Source organism: Oncorhynchus keta, chromosome 4, assembly GCF_023373465.1.
Source record: "Oncorhynchus keta strain PuntledgeMale-10-30-2019 chromosome 4, Oket_V2, whole genome shotgun sequence".
Lineage (NCBI taxonomy): Eukaryota > Metazoa > Chordata > Actinopteri > Salmoniformes > Salmonidae > Oncorhynchus > Oncorhynchus keta.
The window spans coordinates 44,723,690-44,743,467 of NC_068424.1; the positions used below are offsets into that span (position 1 = coordinate 44,723,690).

General features: G+C 40.5%; 2 protein-coding genes and 1 pseudogene across 4 annotated transcripts in view; all 3 read left to right on the forward strand.

Moving 5' to 3' along the window:
* Positions 1 to 266: 266 nt before the first annotated feature.
* On the forward strand, positions 267 to 9,501 carry LOC118375476 (heterogeneous nuclear ribonucleoprotein A0-like). Of its 2 annotated transcripts, XM_035762055.2 has the most exons (4): positions 267 to 984; positions 8,859 to 8,969; positions 9,075 to 9,139; positions 9,250 to 9,501. In XM_035762055.2, exons 1-2 carry the CDS (start codon positions 354 to 356, stop codon positions 8,900 to 8,902), a joined length of 675 nt encoding a protein of 224 aa, XP_035617948.1. In that variant the 5' UTR covers positions 267 to 353; the 3' UTR covers positions 8,903 to 8,969; positions 9,075 to 9,139; positions 9,250 to 9,501. The 2 variants fall into 2 exon arrangements, with proteins under 2 accessions (XP_035617948.1, XP_035617940.1); XM_035762047.2 differs by lacking the exon at positions 9,075 to 9,139.
* LOC118369515 (heterogeneous nuclear ribonucleoprotein A0-like) lies at positions 1,003 to 8,842 on the forward strand (annotated as a pseudogene).
* Positions 9,502 to 9,920: 419 nt separating the features above from the next.
* The window catches only part of LOC118375489 (kelch-like protein 3), a 33,213-nt gene continuing 23,355 nt past the window's right edge, over positions 9,921 to 19,778 (forward strand). The window contains exons 1-9 of one of the 2 annotated variants that reach the window (XM_035762068.2): positions 9,921 to 10,263; positions 12,763 to 12,885; positions 14,183 to 14,289; positions 14,503 to 14,624; positions 15,818 to 15,980; positions 17,198 to 17,307; positions 17,958 to 18,074; positions 18,311 to 18,460; positions 18,611 to 18,728. In XM_035762068.2, coding sequence (XP_035617961.1) covers positions 10,244 to 10,263; positions 12,763 to 12,885; positions 14,183 to 14,289; positions 14,503 to 14,624; positions 15,818 to 15,980; positions 17,198 to 17,307; positions 17,958 to 18,074; positions 18,311 to 18,460; positions 18,611 to 18,728 — 1,030 coding nt within the window. In that variant the 5' untranslated portion in view covers positions 9,921 to 10,243. Of the gene's footprint in view, positions 10,264 to 12,148; positions 12,261 to 12,762; positions 12,886 to 14,182; positions 14,290 to 14,502; positions 14,625 to 15,817; positions 15,981 to 17,197; positions 17,308 to 17,957; positions 18,075 to 18,310; positions 18,461 to 18,610; positions 18,729 to 19,778 lie in introns of those variants that run through there. The other variant, XM_035762075.2, reaches the window with a different exon arrangement.

Consider the following 19,778-nt stretch of genomic DNA (forward strand, 5'->3'; position numbering starts at 1 on the left):
GCCCACTTTCTGACAATTGAATGTGCAATGCGTGGGCACTGGAATTAAGTGTTCGGGTATACTACAAAGCAGGATCAAGAACATAGCCAGCTAACTAGACGAATTTAAAATGTATTTTTTAAAGAAATGTGTTTGGAATAGGCATTGTCTCTTTGATTCAACAAAAATCAATTGACAAATTAGAAAAACTGCTATTTGAATAAAATAGTGGGATTTGAGTGGAATAACCAATCAGGACTGGTGATTTATTTTACCAATCCTACGTCGACGTCATTGCGTCAGCTGCATTCAAAGAGGGATACGATTTTGTCAGGGTAAATTGTATTTGCTCCGTAACAACTCGGCTAGTAATCATGACGAACCAACTTTGTAAGCTGTTTGTCGGTGGATTGAACGTCGAGACTACAGACGATGGACTTCGGCAACATTTCGAGCAGTACGGCCAGTTAACCGACTGCGTAGTGGTTCAGAACCAGCAGCTACAAAGGTCCCGGTGCTTCGGGTTTGTAACCTACTCAAGCGCGGAGGAGGCCGATGCAGCCATGGCCGCTAGGCCACATGTCGTCGATGGTACCAACGTGGAGTTAAAAAGGGCCGTTGCACGGGAAGATGCCGGTAGGCCAGAGGCACTCGCCAAAGTTAAAAAAATATTTATCGGTGGGTTGAAAGACGACATAGAAGACGACCATTTGAATGATTATTTCTCTCAATTCGGGGCAATTGAGAAGGCCGAAGTAATCAGTGACAAACAGACTCTCAAAAAAAGAGGATTTGGCTTTGTCTATTTTGAAGATAATGACTCTGCCGACAAAGCAGTGGTGCTGAAGTTCCACACAATCAATGGGCACAAAGTGGAGGTGAAGAAGGCCCTCACCAAGCAAGAGATGCAGTCAGCCGGTGGTCAGGGAAGAGGCGGGCGAGGAATGAGAGGGTCTCAAAATGGCTACGACGGCGGAAGAGGTGGCGGCTACGGCAACTATGGCGGTAATTATGGAGGAAATGATGGCGGCTACGGTGGCGGCTACGGCAATGGAGGTGGTTACGGTAACCAAGGGGGATACGGAGGAGGTTATGGAGATCAAATGGGGAGCAGTTATGGTGGGAACGGTTATAATGACTTTGGCGAAGATTACGGACAGCAGTCCTCCGGCTATGGTGCAATGAAAGGTGGTAATTATTCAGGCAGGAGCGCAGCACCGTACTCCCGTGGAGGCGCCAGTGGTTATGGCAGGGGTGGATATGGTGGTTATTAGACACCATTGGCCACATTTGACCCAATAATTTGAAATGTTCTGATTTTCTGATTCAATGACCTGCATTTACACACGGGTCAGAGTTGCCCATTTCTTTGTTGCTACTATTTTATTAAAGTACTCGTGCCCCTCGCCCACCCTGATGTACCCTCCCCCCCACCCGGACTACACCATTGCCCCTAGGCGGCGCTACTAAAGACATGATGGACACATTATTACCAATTTAACTTTCTGACATGTCAATGTAGTGTAGTGATTCCCTTTCAATATTTTTTTATTTAATTGTAGTTAACGTCGCTGCTTCCAAGACTTTGGTATGATACTGTATGTCATTAGTGCCAGCCAGGTTAATAACAAGACATATTGCTTTAGCAACATGAAACTCAGGGGTATTAATGGATTTGAAAGCAGTCTTAGTGTATGTTTGTGTTTTTAAGAAAATAATAATTCGTGTCAAAGTATTAAGTACTTATGGTTATTGTATTATTATACTTTTTTTTATGGTTACCTCCAAATGCTTTTCTCCATCCAAGATGTGCTGTTCAATACCTTGCAAAGCAATGCAGTTTTGTGGAATGTTACTTAAATATTAGTTGGCTATTGAGCCAATCTCTCTTGGCTGTATTAAAGTTTTTAATGTTTGAAAGCAATCAGTGCTTATTGTCAATTTTAACCACTCTGACCTCTTGTTTCAAAAGAGAATCAAGTTAAACCTTCAGATCATTCAGGATCACAGTTATATCAAGAGGTAGTTGCATACCCTACTGACATACTATCACTGGTTACTTTCTTGTTCAGGAATGGACTAATCTGGGACTGCTAAGTGGCCAACAGGCATGCATTTTTATTTTAGGCCCTCTATCATTTCCTTTGTTACGCCAATACCAAAAAGCTTTCTTGCTAATATTGTAAGCTTTTTTTAAATCACATTTTCAATGAAGGGGATTCTTGATTTATAATCAGATTTTATTTTTTTAATGGGACAAGGATTTTGCAGATAACAACATATCCCATGTCAGTAGACACATGTCTGACACTAGTTTGTTTTGATAATGGCAGTGAGTATTGTGATTTTTCTCCAGTACATCTGCTTTAGTCGATCAACACTCCCAATTTTTTTGCTGCACAGGTAGCCAAAAAAAACTACTCCATACCATTACATATAATTCTAGGTTGTCCTTTTCAAATTACATGACAGGCCTGATTTTTAATGTGCACAAATATTAGGTCTGTGGTTATGGAAATGTATAAAATGTCAGAATTGACCCGTTTTGCTGTCAAAATTATACTTTTGTACTATAATAGGCCAAATATACCAACAATTTACAATAGTTTGCCAGTAGGAGACCTGTACTCATTACGTCAACCCCAACCATCTGTCTCCCTCGGTGATCTATACATCTGACATTTTAGACACCGGGAGAAGCACCATCAAGTCAGTGTTGACATAGCATAATCAAAGCAAGATACTGGAGACATAAAATCAACTCTGCAAGCTCTTTGTTGGTGGACTAAATGATTACACCACTGACGATGGCCTTTGTAAACCATTTGAACAGTATGGCGAGCTAACCGATTGCGTAGTTATTCAGAACCTGCAAATACTGCGGTCTGGTTTTGTAACTGCTAGTGTTGTGGAGGCAGACGCTGCAATGTCCGCATGGGCTCATGCCCTGGTTTTCAACAATGTTGAACAGAAAAGTACAGTGGCGCGGGAGACCCTGGCAAACATTAAGAAACATTTATCGGTGGTTAAAGAAGCTACAGAGAATGAACGAGTACTTTCAGTTCGGCACTATCGAGAAGGCAGAGGTTATTAGCAATAATCAAACTGGTAAGAAGAGGGTTTTGTTTTTCAAAGATAATGATTATGCCCACTAAGCAGTTGTTCTTTAGTTCCACACCATTAATGGCCATAAAGTTGAGGTGAAAAAGCCCTCACCAAGCAAGAAATGCAGGCTGCTGGAACCCTGTGGCGGGAGGGAAGCAAGGTCTCAAAATGGATATGTTGGTGGCTATGGCAACTAGTGTGGGGGGGGCATCAAATCTCACTCAAAGCAGTCCCATCCCCCTAGTAACTGCTGGAAAAAGTACCCAATTGTCATACTTGAGTAAAAGTGAAGATGCCTTTAAAAGAAAATGACTCAAGTGAAAGCCACAGAGTAAAATACTACTTGAGTAAAAGTCAAAGTATTTGGTTTTAAATGTACTTAAGAATCAAACGTAAATGCAATCACTAAAAAATACTTATATTAAAAGTAAAAGTATAAATAATTTCAAATTCCTTATTAAGCAAACCAGACAGTGTTTTTTAAATTTATACAAAAATAAATAATAATTATGGATAGCCAGTGGCACACTTCAACACTCATAATTTACAAATGAAACATTTGTGTTTAGTGAGTGTCAGATGAGGCAGTAAGGATGACCTTGGATTTTCTCTTGATAAGTGTGTGAATTAGATCATTTTCCTGTCCTGCTAAGCATTCAAAATATAACAAGTACTTTTGGGTGTCAGGGAAAATGTAAGGCGTAAAAAGTACATTTTCTTTAGGAATGTAGTGGAGTAAAAGTTGTTAAATAAATAGTAAAGTACAGATACACCTCAAAACTACTTTTGTAGTGATTTTAAAGTATTTTTTACTTAAGTACTTTACACCACTGCCTAGTGAAAATGAACTCTTAATAACATTGTTCCGACCAAACATTCTTTAATGGCACAAGAGTGACTGAATACTGAGCCCAAGTGTTTCAGACAGGAAAGTTACTACAGTATTCACTATTTAAAGCTGGCCTAAATAGGTAGCTAGAGTTACTTTGGCCATCTAGCAACTAACTACAGATACTCTTTGAGGCAGATGTCTCTACCTTCATAACTACAGTGTAATCTGAAAGTATTCTGACCCCTTGACTTTTTCCTCATTGTTACGTTAGTCCTATTCTAAAATGGATAAAATATATATTTTTTGTCATCAATACGCCATAATGACAAAGCGAAAACAGGTTTTTAGAAATTTTAGCTAATTTTATAACTTATTTACATAAGTATCAGGCCCTTTGCTATGAGACCCTTTGCTATTGATCTCCGGTGCATGCTGTTATCATTGATAATCCTTGATGTTTCTACAACTTGATTGGAGTCCACCTGTGGTAAATTCAATTGATTGGACATGATTTGGAAAGGCACACACCTGTCTATTAAAGGTCCCACAGTTGAGAGTGCATGTCAGAGCAAAAATTAAGCCACGAGGTCAAAGGAATTGCCCGTAGAGAGCTCCGAGACAGGATTGTGTTGAGGCACCGATCTGGGGAAGGGTATCAACAAATTTCAGCAGTATTGAAGGTCCTCAAAAACATAGGCCTCCATCATTCTTAAATGGAGGAAGTTTGGAACCATCAAGAATCTTCCTAGAGCTGTCCGCCAGGCCAAACTGAGCAATCAGGGAGATGACCAAGAACCCGATCACTGACAGAGCTGCAGAGTTCCTCTGTGGAGATGGAAGAATCTTCCAGAAGGACAACCTATGCAGTACTCCACCAATCAGGCTTTTATGGTAGATTGGCCAGATGGAAGCCACTCCTCAGTAAAAGGCACATGACTGCCCGCTTAGAGTATTCCTAAAGGACTCAGACCATGTGAAACAAGATTCTCTGGTCTGATGAAACCAATATTGAACTCTTTGGCCTCAATGCCAAGTGTCACATTTGAAGGAAATTTGGCACAATCCTTACTATTCAAGATCAAGGGAAAGATGAACAGAGCAAAGTACAGAGAGATCCTTAATGAAAACCTACTCCAGAGAGCTCAGGACCTCAGACTGGGGCGAAGGTTCACCTTCCAACAGGTCAACGACCCTAATCACACAGCCGAGACGACGCAAGAGTGGCTTCGAGACAAGTCTCTGAATGTCCTTGAGTTGCCCAGCCATAGCCCGGACTTGAACCTAATCGAACATCTCTGGAAGGGACCTGAAAATAGCTGTGCAGCGACGCTCTCCATCCAACCTGACCGAGCTTGAGAGGATCTGCAGAGAAGAATGGAAGAATGGGAGAAACTCCCCAAATACAGGTGTGCCAAGCTTGAAGCATCATACCCCAAAAGACTTGAGTCTGTAATCGCAGCCAAAGGTGCTTCAACAAAGTACTGAGTAAACGGTCTGAATACTTAGGTAAATGTGATATTTCAGTATTTTTTTTTAATCCAGTTGCAAAAATGTCAAACCGATTTTGCTTCGTCAATATGGGGTAGTGTGTGTAGACTGAGGGGGGGAGGGACAAAACAGTGTAATCAATTTTAGAATAAGGCTGTAACAAAACAGAAAGTGGAAAAAGTCCCAGGGTGTGAATACCTTCAGAATGCCCAGTACATTTCTAGACAGCGGTCTTCATGCCCATAGCAACTACAGAGCACTAGAAGGCAGATGTCTTCACTCCAAAATGTCTCAAATAACTTAGGTCTAAATGTCCATAAGTAATATGACTACTCCTTTGGACTATTTTGTTTTGAGCAGTGGAGGACTGCAGTTTTGTATTTTACCCAGATGTTATTGAAATTAAGTTAAATAGCCAAGTATCTTTGCTTGTTAGTGCATTTTTTTTCTTTAGGTAATGTGTTGTAAGTAAATTGCATTTTGTTTTAAATATTTGGATTTAAGTTGGCGTGTTATTAATATGGGACCCCATGTTTGACTGACTAGCCATGTAGTCAATTGCAGTGAACTTGATTTGAGTCATTTCCTGCATCTAATTAGTTAATAGGCAACTGAAGTTATATTGGCCATAAAATATATTATTACTTGCCCCGGCACTATACCAAAGTATATGATCAAATTTGCCCAATAGTGTTTGGTCTCAAAGGAAAGTCTTGATGCAGTATTTAGGCTGTAAGGACTAGGTCATACTTTTAAAGTATTCTAGGTTCACTGCTGCTGTTCCCGAAATGTAGGCTATTTGTTTTAGTTTGATTTGTGATTCCCATTTAGTTTATATGTTAATACATAATTGTATCATTAGTATGGTTATTATGCTATAGTTGTTACCATGAACATTGTCTCACTTCTCAACTATTACAAATTCTGATAACAGATTTTATCTAAGCGTTCCAGTTGTTCTATTTGACAGTAGAACCACAAAGGAATTCAGTAACAAGGCAAGAAAAAGTACGTGAACCCTTTGGAATTACCTGGATTTCTGAAAAAAATGTATCCTCATCAAATTTGATCTGATCTCCATCTAAGTCACAACAATAAACACACATAGTGTCCCCAAAAGCTAATTGGAGTCAGAAGTCCGCTAACCTGGAGTCCAATCAATGAGACGAGATTGGAGGTGTTGGTTAGAGCTGCCTTGCCCTATAGAAAAACTCACAAAATTTGAGTTTATTCACAAGAAGCATTGCCTAATGTGAACCATGTCTTGAACAAAACACCAAAGATTAAGAATTGTTGACTTGCATAAAGCTGGAAAGGGTTACAAAAGTATCTCTAAAAGCCTTTGCATGTTCATCAGTCCACGGTAAGACAAATTGTCTATAAATGGAGAAAGTTCAGCACTGTTGCTACTCTCCCTAGGAGTGTTCCATCCTGCAAAGATGACTGCAAGAGCACAGCGCAGAATGCTCAAGGAGGTTAAGAAGAATCTTATAGTGTCAGCTAAAGACTTATAGAAATCTCTGGAACATGCTAACATCTCTACGACACGTAAAACACTAAACAAGAATGGTGTTCATGGGAGGACGCCACGGAAGAAGCCACTGCTGTCCAAAAAGAAATTAGCAAAAGTGCACCTGGATGTTCCACAGCGCTACTGGCAAAATGTTCTGTGGACAGCTGAAACTACAGTTGAGTTGTTTGGAAGGAACACACAACACTATGTATGGAGACAAAAAGGCACAGCACACCAACATAGCCTAATCCCAATTGTAAAGTATGGTGGAGGGAGCACCATGGTTTGTGGCTGCTTTGCTGCCTCAGGGCCTGGACAGCTTGCCATCATCAACGGAAAGATGAATTCCCAAGTTTATCAAGACATTTTTCAGGAGAATGATAGGCTTTCTGTCCGCCAATTAAAGCTCAACAGAAGTTGGGTGATGCAACAGGACAATGACCCAAAACACAGAAGTAAATCAACAACAGAATGGCTTCAACAGAAGAAAATATACCTTCTGGAGTGGCCCAGTCAGAGTCCTGACCTCAACTCGATTTTGAGATGCTGTGGCATGACCTCGAGCAGTTCACTCCAGACATCCCAAAAATATTGCTGAAATGAAACAGTTTTGTAAAGAGGAATGGTCCAAAAAAGACCTTATTTGGTACTTTGAATTAAATCAGGTATAACTTAGGGTATGAAACAACAGTAAGTACCTGCTGTGGTACGGAAAACGTAATCAGGGTTTGTACTTTTAAGCACCTTGAAATTAATTCCTAGATTTTACTGAATGTATTCTTTACTCTTATTTTCTACCCACTCTTGTTTTGATAGCTATTCAAGGCAAACTATTTTATATTCAATCAATCAGATTTGGTAGAGTAATGAATAGACTATTTTGTATATCTTTCAACATATACGTATTACCTCCAGAATGTCTATTTCTTCATAAAAGTCATTCTTGAGCTCTGTTCCAACACCCTTAGTGAACAAATAGGCTGGAGATACCCTAAACTGTATCCTCTACGTCATGGGAATCTCCATGGTACTCCAAGCTGTAGAATTCCAGCTGAAAGTCCATAGGATATGCTTCCATAAGACATCAGGTTTGTTACAATACTTTATACACAAGACATTATTACATAACATCAATATTTGATCTTTAACATGGAGTCCCGTTGAGGGGTTAAGCTCTGTACTACAGTCAGGGTTTCACATGTTGGTCAAACATGCATGCATCTGAACAATAGGTCAACAGTCCATCACTAATTCCAGATAAATAAGTAAATCCATTATATTTGTACTTTCTGGAAATTGGTGTCTTCAGCTCTTATCTTAACAGTGTAAATACAACAACCTAAAAATTCAAGCTTGGGTGTGATTCTGGACCTTTTTTGTTTGATAATTATAACCCATAGCCATTTTAGACAGGAGCTTGGAGTTCCTATGTTCATGACACATTAGTCCAGATTTTATTTTTGCAAAAAAGCAAAGAGAACCGCGTATTATTTGCAAGGTTTGACGCTTCAGTTATTTGCCGTACATAAAGTATCCCTTCCCTCACCAACTCAGTGTTTTGCCTGTGTGTTCTGCTTTTGTTATCAACCATTTTACATTGGAAAGTCAATTAGTCCTGTTCTAACAGCTTCTATAGTTTTGCCCTTGGCCTAGTCTTGCATCTAAAAGTATTTTCCATAGTAGCTTAGGTTCATTTTGGTTAAATGACTGGTTCAATTTATTTTTGAAGGATTGGCTTGTACAAAATACATCACACACTTGACAGGTACTTGTCCTGCATTCTACACCCCTTCCATGACGAGTTGTGATTAGTAATTATAACCACATGGTCCTTGTTCAAACATGCATCATTGAAATATTCCTGGGCCTATTTCACTTCACTGAGAAACACATTTTTGCCTGTCTGGATGACAATTTCTAAGATGTTATTTTCTTCCACAGAATGGATAGATGGCACATTCTTCCTCATAAATCCTGCTGGTTGATGAGGATCTCAAGGGATTGATTGGATCAAGATGAGGAAAGTTCCTATAAGGCACTCGAACGGCTATGGTGATTTTACTTTTTGTACTTATTTACTTATTAGAGGCATTCTATTTACATACATGTAATTGGATATGACCTACACAATTATATTAATTCAGTGTTTATTTTCAGTCAAGGAACTTCTGTATGCTTTTGTCTTCAGCCTAAGGAGGGCAGCATTTCTTTGCTGATAAACGGTGAATGGCTATCTGGTTTAAAATGTTAAATTGCCAGTGGAAAGTAACTGGATACTGCATGACTTTTAGAAATTGTTTTAATGGTGATCTATTCAAATGTATTTTGACAGGTGTGACCCCGGACTGTGCTGATCCAGCTCCAGTGGTCCTGTCATTACAAGGATGAAGAATGTCTGTGAAAAATGTGTGTGTTTTGAAGGACGTTTGGCCTAATATCCACCTGTTAGGAAGGTTGAAACTTTCAATTAATCATTAAGATATTTATCCTTGTTTTGTATTCCAGTTTGTGGAATCACATACTGCTTGTTCTGTACTGTTATATTTGTTTGTGGATTCAGTAAATATATTTTGTTTTAAACCTATAGCTACATTCTTCATTATTTTCAAATGTAAAGCTATGTTTTGTGTGAGCTAATTTTATTGTAATGTAGTATGCATGCTGTTTTAAGCAACCTTGAAACAACGATGACTTTCTAAAAAAAAAAAGTGAAACACATTAGGCCTACATTCTCACATTTCAAATTCACTGTCATAGACCCTCACACTTCTAGCCCTAAATAAGCTTCCACACATTTTTGCTAGCTAAAACTTTGGGCGATAACTATTTTGAATGGCCTAATGCTAACTCACATGTAATTAGTTAGCACATCAATATTATATATTACCACGTTATCTAATTGATGGCTTGCTAGTTTGTAATCGACAACGACCATTGCTTGATTGGATCCTTCTTCATCGTCCTGACACGCCGTAACCTAGCAACGCGGGAGCAAGCAGAACCAAGATTTTCCTCCGGTGGAACAAAGCTTTGTCGATTGAAAATGGGGCAGGATGAAGCAGCAGTGACTGGGAAACACATTCTCTAGCCTTTCTTGCTCAGTCAGAAAATAACACATTTTGTTAATAGTTTAGGGTAGAAAGGAAATGAGCAGTAACCATGACAAGATGTCTGCTTATTAGCTCGGTTTATTTGTCCGCTAATGAATAAGTGTAGATTCGATAAGCCACCTCATGCAGTGAGTGTTGTGTTGGACTTTGAACGATTCATTTTGTGCATGGGCCCGTAGCCAGCCCCTGTACAACTCATGCAGCATATCTGATATCATGGACTGTGCAACGTTGGGGTAAGTTGTCAGAGGAGTCATGATGTAAGTGTAGTCTTCCGATGAATACCGTACAGCTGTTGTCGGATATAACTTGCCAGTTGATTTATAGAGATTTGGCATTTTCCATGAATAGCTGGCTAACTTGCTAGCGAACTACTGTACTGCACGCATTTTTATGCCGATGTAGCTCGCTAACATTAGCAAGCTACGCGAACAGCGTGAACAAAAAGCAAGCCCGGAACAGCTGTACCTATCTTCTAGTTTGTCAATCAGGGTAACACATACTTATTATATCGTGGTACTAGTAATCAAGTCATAGCTAAAGATAATAACTGCCAAATTACTACCTTGCCAGCTAGGTAACTAACGACCAACACATCAGCTGCTAGTAACGTTACTGTACTCTCTGTGTTAGCACAGTACATGCGTTAGCCACCTAGAAACTGTAGCCACTGTACTGAAGCATACGTTACTATACGTTGTCCTTTAAAATATATTTTGCTCAGTTATTGAGCAGTGAGAACCCAGCATTATCTTTTGAAATTACAGTTGTATTTTGTTAATGCTATCTTTGTACAAGCTGGGGTGACGACAGTTGACTTAACTCCACGGTGAAGGAAGTTTCTGATGACTCCGACCACATCGATTCGCCCAAAGTCAAGACTTCAAAAAAAATGTAAATTATGAAACGACTACCGTGTACATAGGTTTGTGCTCTGTAGTTGTGAGCCTTTTTGTTTGCTGAAATCTCTACCTTTTCAATAAACCTTAAACAAATACAACTACCGACTGTTTCCTTGTTGCGATTTAATTGGAATTTGCGCGGAGTTGCCATTTTACAGCAATGAGCAAACAGTCGATGGGTGTATTTGATTCACGTTTATTGAAAATTGTGAATTTCCGGAAACAAAGAAAGGAACACAACTACAGAGTACAAACATGGGTAGCCGTTTCACATACATACATACATACATACATACATACATGCATACATACATGCATACATACATGCATACACACACACACACACAACCGGTCAAAAGTTTTTAGAACACCTATTCATTCAAGGGTTTCTCTTTATTTGTACTATTTTCTACACTGTAGAATAATAGTAAATGCATCAAAAACTATGAATAAGCACACACGGGATCATGTAGTAACCAAAAAAGTGTTATACAAATAAACATATATTTGAGATTCTTCAAATAGCCACCCTTTACCTCAACTGGCAGCTTGATTAAATAGTACCCGCAAAACACCAGTCTCAACATCGACAGTGAAGAGGTAGACTCTGGGATGCTGGCCTTCTAGGCAGAGTTGCAAAGAAAAAGCCATATCTCAGACTGGCCAATAAAAATAAAAGATTAAGATGGGTAAAATAACACAGACGGAACTCTGCCTAGATGGCCAGCATCCCGGAATCGCCTCTTCACTGTTGACGTTGAAACTGGTGTTTTGCGGGTACAATTGGATGAAGCTGCCAGTTGAGGACTTGAAGTGTCTGTTTCTCAAACTAGACACTAATATACTTGTCCTCTTGCTCAGTTGTGCACCGGGGCTTCCCTCTCCTCTTTTTATTCTGGTTAGGGCCAGTTTGTGCTGTTCTGTGAAGGGAGTAGTACACAGCATTGTACAAGATCTTCAGTTTCTTGGAAATTTCTCGCATGAAATAGCCTTAATTTCTCAGAACAACAATAGACTGACGAGTTTCAGAAGAAGGTACTTTGTTTCTGGCCATTTTGAGCCTGTAATTGAACCCACAAATGCTGATGCTCCAGATACTCAAACTAGTCTAAAGAAGGCCAGTTTTATTGTTTCTTTAATCAGAACAACAGTTTTCAGCTGTGCTAACATAATTGAAAAAGGGTTTTCTAATGATCAATTAGCCTTCTAAAATGATAAACTTGGATTAGCTAACGCAACGTGCCATTGGAACACAGGAGTGATAGTTGCTGATAATGGGCCTCTGTACGCCTGTTTTACATTTTTTATTTATTTATCTGTTATTTTACCAGGTAAGTTGACTGAGAACATGTTCTCATTTGCAGCAACGACCTGGGGAATAGTTACAGGGGAGAGGAGGGGGATTAATGAGCCAATTGTAAACTGGAGATTATTAGGTGACCATGATGGTTTGAGGGCCAGATTGGGAATTTAATGTAGATATTCCATTAAAAAAATCTGCTGTTTACAGCTACAATAGTCATTTACAACATTAACAATGTCTTCACTGTATTTCTGATCAATTTGATGTTATTTTAATGGACAAAAAATGTGCTTTTCTTTCAAAAACAAGGACATTTCTAATTGACCCCAAACTTTTGAACGGTGGTGTATGTGTGTGTGTATTGAATTTGGGCGAATCGATGTAGTCCGAGCTAGATTCCACAAAGCCAGGTCTCTGCTCCACTCCTTCACCATGGTGTGGAGTTTAATCCGCTAGGGTTATGACTGAGGTTAATGATCTAGCTATCCTAGCTAGGTAAGTCTATTTATGTCCAGTTTATCCCTGACCAGTCAAGAATCTAGTGTCCAGCAGCCAACCTGTGACTCCGAGGAGGATGCAGTGGATGCAGGGATGCACACCTTCAACCACACCCATATGAGAAAGGCTTTTCAGCTGATGAATGACTTAAGGAGGTGGGTTGGTTTCACCCTTGCCAGGACACAGATGAGTAAATTTCTTAAATACATTAAAGTCTGGAAATGGACTTCTCTAATCCTCTTCAAGCCAGAATGTTGAATACAATTAGATTTGATACCGTGTGAGCGGATAGCGCTGTTGGCTAGAGCACACCTATAGCCTACACGATGAGATTATTATGGACAAAAGAGCGAGAATTTTTATTTGTCAAATGGCAGCCAAGCATCGATGATCATGTCACCAGAGAAAGACCCTTAATACTTATTGGAAAGGAGCATCAAGCTCATCATCACCTTGCACTTTCACCACCCTGTGAAGTTCATTATAACTTATTTAATCTTCAAGTTTTAATGTCACATGCAAAAGTACAGTGAAAATCTTTTCTTGCGAGCTCTAAAACCAACAATGAAGTAATCATAATTTATTTCTGTAGCCTGAAGCCTAAGAAACTGCATGCTTTCCTTCCCAACGAGTCATAGTGGGAGGACCACACAACATGTCATTGCGTGACTACAAGTTTACTTTGATATGATGGTTATTATATCAATATTTGCTCATAAAACTACTTCCACCTACATTTCCCACCTTCTCTAGCTTATTTTGTTTTGTCAACATTTGGAAAGTTTACCAAAACATTTTATGTTTCCATCAGGCTTATCATGACATTTTTGATCTGACACATACTTTACTCGCATAAAAAGGTTGGATGGAAACCTGGCTAGTGAGTAAGACACAAGTAATCCAAAGACATTGTTAAAACCCACCCACGGAACCTCCACTTTTTTTTAACTAGGCATGTCAGTTAAGAACAAATTCTTATTTACAATGATGGCCTACCCCGGCCAAACCTGGACGATGCTGGGCCAATTGTGCGCCGCACTATGGGACTCCCAATCACGGCTGGATGTTGTTGGTGTCGGATTGGCGTGGGGTCTGTTTCTAAGTACAGAATCGATTTCAGAACAATTTGAGATGGTGGGTGTCATGGCTTGCTGAAATGATCTAGTTCCATAGTATAACCTTTTTCCATCATTGAAAATAAGTATTGTAATGTGTTGATAATTTAACCCAGATAATATAACTCATTATACACATTAATAGCCTACACATTATACATAACAGCCTATTCTTGGCACCGAGTAGCCTACTGTGCAAATACCTAATACAATGACCTTGGCACACAGCGGGAGCATTTATACATCCAGTTGACAGTTAATAAGAAATCATCAGTATGATGATTGTTGAAAACACCGTTCATCAACAGCCAACCTTTCGGATCTTTTGTGTTTACAGTAAGAAAATGCTGTGCGACGTTCTGTTGGTGGCGGGAAACATAGAGGTGCCAGCTCACAAGTTGGTGCTAGCCTCCTGCAGCCCCTACTTCTGTGCCATGTTCACAGGTATTATTACACTTCATATAGTTCAAGGTAAATAGTGTATGTTATGCATTTGTGTGTATAGATTACATTTGTCATCATTGTGAAAGTAATGGGTCAAGTGAAAAATGTTGTGAAAGTGAGGCCCGCTTTAATTGCAACAGTGAGATGATTGTTTTCCTCTTGTCACATAAAACCTTCTCAAGTGGTTTCTCTCACTATGTGTGTGGTGGACAGGGGACATGAGTGAGAGCAAAGCCCAGCAGGTGGAGATCAGGGATGTGGATGGTCAGACACTTAGGAAGCTGGTGGACTATATCTATACAGCTGAGATTGAAGTAACAGAGAACAACGTTCAGGTGAGCTACAGCGTCCCCATCTGTGTCTCACCCAAGTTAAACCGAGTACAGCATTGGATTCCATGGATCCTTTCATGTTGCTTTTGTATTCCTTCATTGGACTCTTACAATTTACTGGCTGTTTAAGTGGCATAGAATTGTCACCACCTACCCAGGCCTTTCCCTTTCTCCTGCGTTGACAGTCTGCTCCTTCCTTGCTGGTGAGGCCAGTGTTTCAGCAGGCAGGGTATTTCCTGTTATTATTAGCTCAGGAAATGTGCATGGAGCAAGGGGAAATCCTCTGTGTTTGCAACATGCCTGCTTAGACGTGTGTGTGTTTTAGAATGGCATCCAAGTCTCGTCATAAGACTGGATCATTTTTCATTGTGTGTGTGTGGTGCTACAGTACTTTCTGTGTGGGCTCTCTCAGAATGTGTGGACCACAGCTGCGTAAAACACCCACTATAATAGTCAGCCTGTAGCTCCCTGTTCAGACCTAAGGGCAACAGGCAAAAACATGAATAATCACAGGGCTTTTCAAAGAAGAGCCGAGCTAAGTGACCTAGTTTCTATGTGTTTGCACTGCCTGGGGATGTGGGCAAATGGGAGCGCTGGGCTGCCTGTTAAAGCACACAATAGTACCAACAGACTGGCAGGATGGAGGCTAATAAACCAGAGAAGCCAAATGGCTCCTTTAGAATTGACCAACATATACCACCAGTACATATTATTCCAGTTGTCCGGTTAAAGTCTGAGAAACAGCCAGGGATGCAGAGTTCCCCCTGTAAATCCCTGCTGTCCTTGTTTTGTGTTTTTCCCAGTTTAAGCCCTTATCCTAGTAAATATTTGGCTGTTTCCGGCCCTTTGTCCATTCTGAGTCTGGCCTCTGTTTCGGTTGGCTTCTACTTTGGTATTAACTCTAACACTGGAATTCAATTGGAATGAGTCTGCCTCCAAAATATTCTTCAAACCGTTCAATAATATTAAAATCCTCTGAGTTCTAAATAAAAACATGGAGATTTGCTTGGCATTAGAAAAAAAAGCACAATGAGATTAGTTCCCTGCTACTGTGTATTCTATTAGTTGTCCTGATGATTGTGTCTTTTATGGGGCCTGCTCTCTCTTTTCTCTCTCCCTTTTGTGGGTTGCTTAGACGTCTGTTTTGTCTATAGTGTCTCCTGCTCTGTGTTCTGACCTAAGGTGTGTCTCTGTAGGTACTCCTGCCTGCAGCCAGTCTCCTGCAGCTGATGGATGTGAGGCAGGTGTGCTGTGAGTTCCTGCAGAGCCAGCTGCACTCCACCAACTGTCTGGGCATTCGAGCCTTTGCTGACCTCCACACATGCACACAGCTCCTCAACCAGTCCCATGCCTATGCTGGTGAGTGGACTCCCACCTCACTTCTAGGATTCAACAGGCAGAGCATGTGGGAATTAGGGGAGGGGATGGAGAAACTGGCCGCTGTCTTGGTCAGAAGGCAGTTAAAAAGCAAACTGCAGAAGGCTTGTGGCAAAACCAGAATCTCAATACTCGATTTTCCATGGCAAATATTTAACCGTGGCGCAGACCAAACTCTTTGGATCTTCAAAAACCTGCTTTATGTCAAATATTGTGTGCTGTAGCTTGAAAACTAAACAAATGTAACTGGATGACAACATAATGATGTTTGTTTCCCGCTTCAGGTTTTCTTTCCTTGCCATACTTCTTTTATTGTATTGTGATACTGGTTTCGTCAAAACCCTATACTGTACAAAGTTGGCATTTATGATAGGCTACTTTCTACCACTGTAATCTAATCCTTGGGCGGGCCGCCTAAGCTTTTTTTCCGGTCACCTAAGTCCAAATGGTAATTTTATTATAATTTAAAAATATATATTTTCGGGATGGAAAAATGGTTTCAGAGGACTCAAAGGACTAAAACCAGATAATGGACCTATATATATTTTTTATAATATAATTTTTGAGAACCAACAATCACCAAAATAAAAGCTAGACGGGGAGAACCTGAAAATTCAAAAAAAATTTTTTTTATCAGTATTCATTTTGTTATTCTGTTTGAGCAGAAGAACATAGCATTATCCATGGCAAAATGCATAGAATTGCAGGAAACTAGCTTTAAAATGGCAACATTTTCTCTCGGCTGCATGGCAAAATGTGTAGAATTGTAGGAAATTAGCTTTAAAACTGCAATTCGCTTTAAAACGGCTAAATATATTCTCAGCTGCATGGAGAAACTTGTGGAATTTAAAAAAATGCTCTACAGTGCCAAGAATGGGAGCTCTAAAATCTTTGCCGACGGCCGGCCACGCCCACCACCACACCCATTTTTTATCCAGAAAAAAACCTTTGGATGTTCTTGATTAAGACTACTGTTAGAAGATATTACCCTTGTCCTGTTTTGCATGGACATTCTTCTTCTAAAGCCCAGTATCCCAGCTAGCTGTCAAGACTGAGTATATCAAATTTGACCTTACATTGTGGAGACGTGGTAAACTACTGGAGCTTGCTGGCCATATGCTTGTCATTTCACAGGGGTGTAAGATTCTGTGAGAAGCCTAGTTGTGTTGCTTAACCATGTGCTTGTGTTTGTTTAACAGAGCAGCATTTCTCAGAGGTGATGCTGGGAGAGGAGTTCATGGGCCTGTCTCTACAGCAGGTGTGCAGTCTCATCTCCAGCGACAAACTCACCGTGTCCACAGAGGAGAAGGTCAGCCACCATAACATCCCAAACTTCCCTCTGCTTCTGTTCAGTCACACACTGCACACTCCTATCCTAACCTATCCTATCCTATGAAGACTACTTCACTTCCAATTACTATGCAAGACAAGTGCATTCCAGGAACTCTACTATCTGTGCTATGAATTAGCTCAGGCTCTCAAGCTCTCTCCTCCTGGTCTTATTCAGATGACACTCACCATAACAACAGACTCCTCATGACTCACTCCTGCTGTAGTAGAGGACAGCCATGTCACAAACAGCCTGATCCCCGTCCCAGAGTGACTTACCATAGAGGGAGAGAGAGCTGCTGCTGCCAGTGCTGACCAACCCACTCCAGGCCTCATGCTCCACTTGCTAATGTGTATACAAAGCAAAGCCAACCCACACGTACACACCAACATGACACCAGCCCTGTTTCTAATGTCTTTGCCCCTGTCTCCTGTCTCTTCAATCACGGTTCTGATCCTATCTATCTTCAGGGAACTGAGCAGGTTGGATGAGCTAGAGCGAGAGAGAGGGAGAGATATGGCAGATGGCTGTCTGTCTGTGTGTTCAGATAGAGGGGAGTCACAGTACCGGTTAGATCCAGTTCTTGTCCTCCCCCGTAAATGTAATTAACTCTGTGTTCTCTCTCTCAGGTGTTTGAGGCCATGGTTGCATGGATAAAACACAACAAGGAAGCTCGTCTGGAGCACATGCCAAAGCTGATGGAGCACGTTCGTTTGCCACTACTGTCCAGAGATTACCTGGTACAGGTGGGTCACACTCATCACCACCATTCATCTTGTTTTTTCACGTAGCATTAATAATGAATCAAGCTCCCAAATTCGCCAGCGTAGAAATCATACTGTGAGATGTGAAAACCGGTGTATATGTTTTATTCCAGATGGTGAACTTGAAAATATTGTACACATTGTGCTTGTTTCATGTGGCTCTATTGTCTTCCTGTCTGTACTTTGTGTGTGCTCACTGTGCCGTGTCCGTGGAGTAGATAGTGGAGGAGGAGGCATTGATCAAAAACAACAACATCTGCAAGGACTTCCTGATAGAGGCCATGAAGTACCACCTCCTGCCCTCTGATCAGCGGCACCTGATCAAGACTGACCGTACACGCCCACGCACGCCTATCAGCCTGCCCAAGGTCAGACAACACACATATGCGCGCATACACACACACGTACAGACACACACACACACACACACACTGTTATTTATACACACACTGTTACACACACTGTTACATGTAGCTAAATAGGAGCCCTCTTGTTGTGTGTGTGTGTGTGTGTGTTAGGTGATGATAGTGGTGGGTGGTCAGGCTCCTAAAGCCATCCGCAGTGTGGAGTGCTATGACTTCAAGGAGGACCGCTGGTACCAGGTTGCTGACCTGCCATCCAGACGCTGTCGAGCAGGTAAACACACTCTGGTCTCTACTACCTCTGAAATTACACACTCCCCTCTGACATTTCTGGTCTGCTGGGGAAACCTAAAAGCCTTTTATTGCAAGGCTATTCAACTATTGTATTATGGGGGCCAGATTGGAAGAAGGTTATTTACAGGGACATTTTCTACATGGGATTACTCTTCCTAAAACTGGTATAAAAACAAAGCATTATAATTATGGATTATAATCTTATAAAGCACTTTTATTTAAATAAAATAATAATTTAGAGTGAATTTTAAGTGCTTCAAGATTAGCCTAATTCTGTGCATCAAATTGCTTAAACAATGGAACGCATTTGTACTTATAGCGCAGTTGACCTGGATCACATGAATTCTTTTTTACTTTCCTGTTTGTTTTACGTACATAACTTCATCTTTTGTTTTCATTTACACACAGAAACCTTTTATGCACAGCATATCTCAGTTGACTAGTTTTTGTGGAGAAGGCTCTCTCCCAGCGCATCAGTAGAGAACAGGTTCCTGTAACAAACTGCACCAGCTCAATGGGGACTTCAACTCATCAAATCTCATTGCAAAGTTAGCTTTCAGTTTGTCTAAAAATTTTGACATTGATCTGTACTGATGATGACTGAATATAGTTGCGCAGTGTAGAGAAATGTAGTGTTTTTTGGGGGGGCTAAAATCAGAGGAGAAAATAAACTACTTTATAAAGAAATATTTTTTATTTTTTTTTGTCATGTGAATAACTGTTTTATCCCTCCCCTGTAGTCCCAAATGAAGTCCATTCAATTGAATGAAGATGTCACTGAAAACCCCCCCCCCATCTGATACGAACTCCTCATCAATCATTTGCTAGATATGTGTTGGCTTTCTTGTGGGGGCAATCATGGAGAAAAGCAAATATCTCCTGCCTAAGCTCACATTTTTTGTAATAAAAAAAACAACCTTTGTTTAACTAGGTAAGTCAGTTAAGAACAAATTCTAATTTACAATGACGGCCTGCCCCGGCTAAACCCGGGAGACGCTGGGCCAATTGCACGCCGCCCTATGGGACCCCA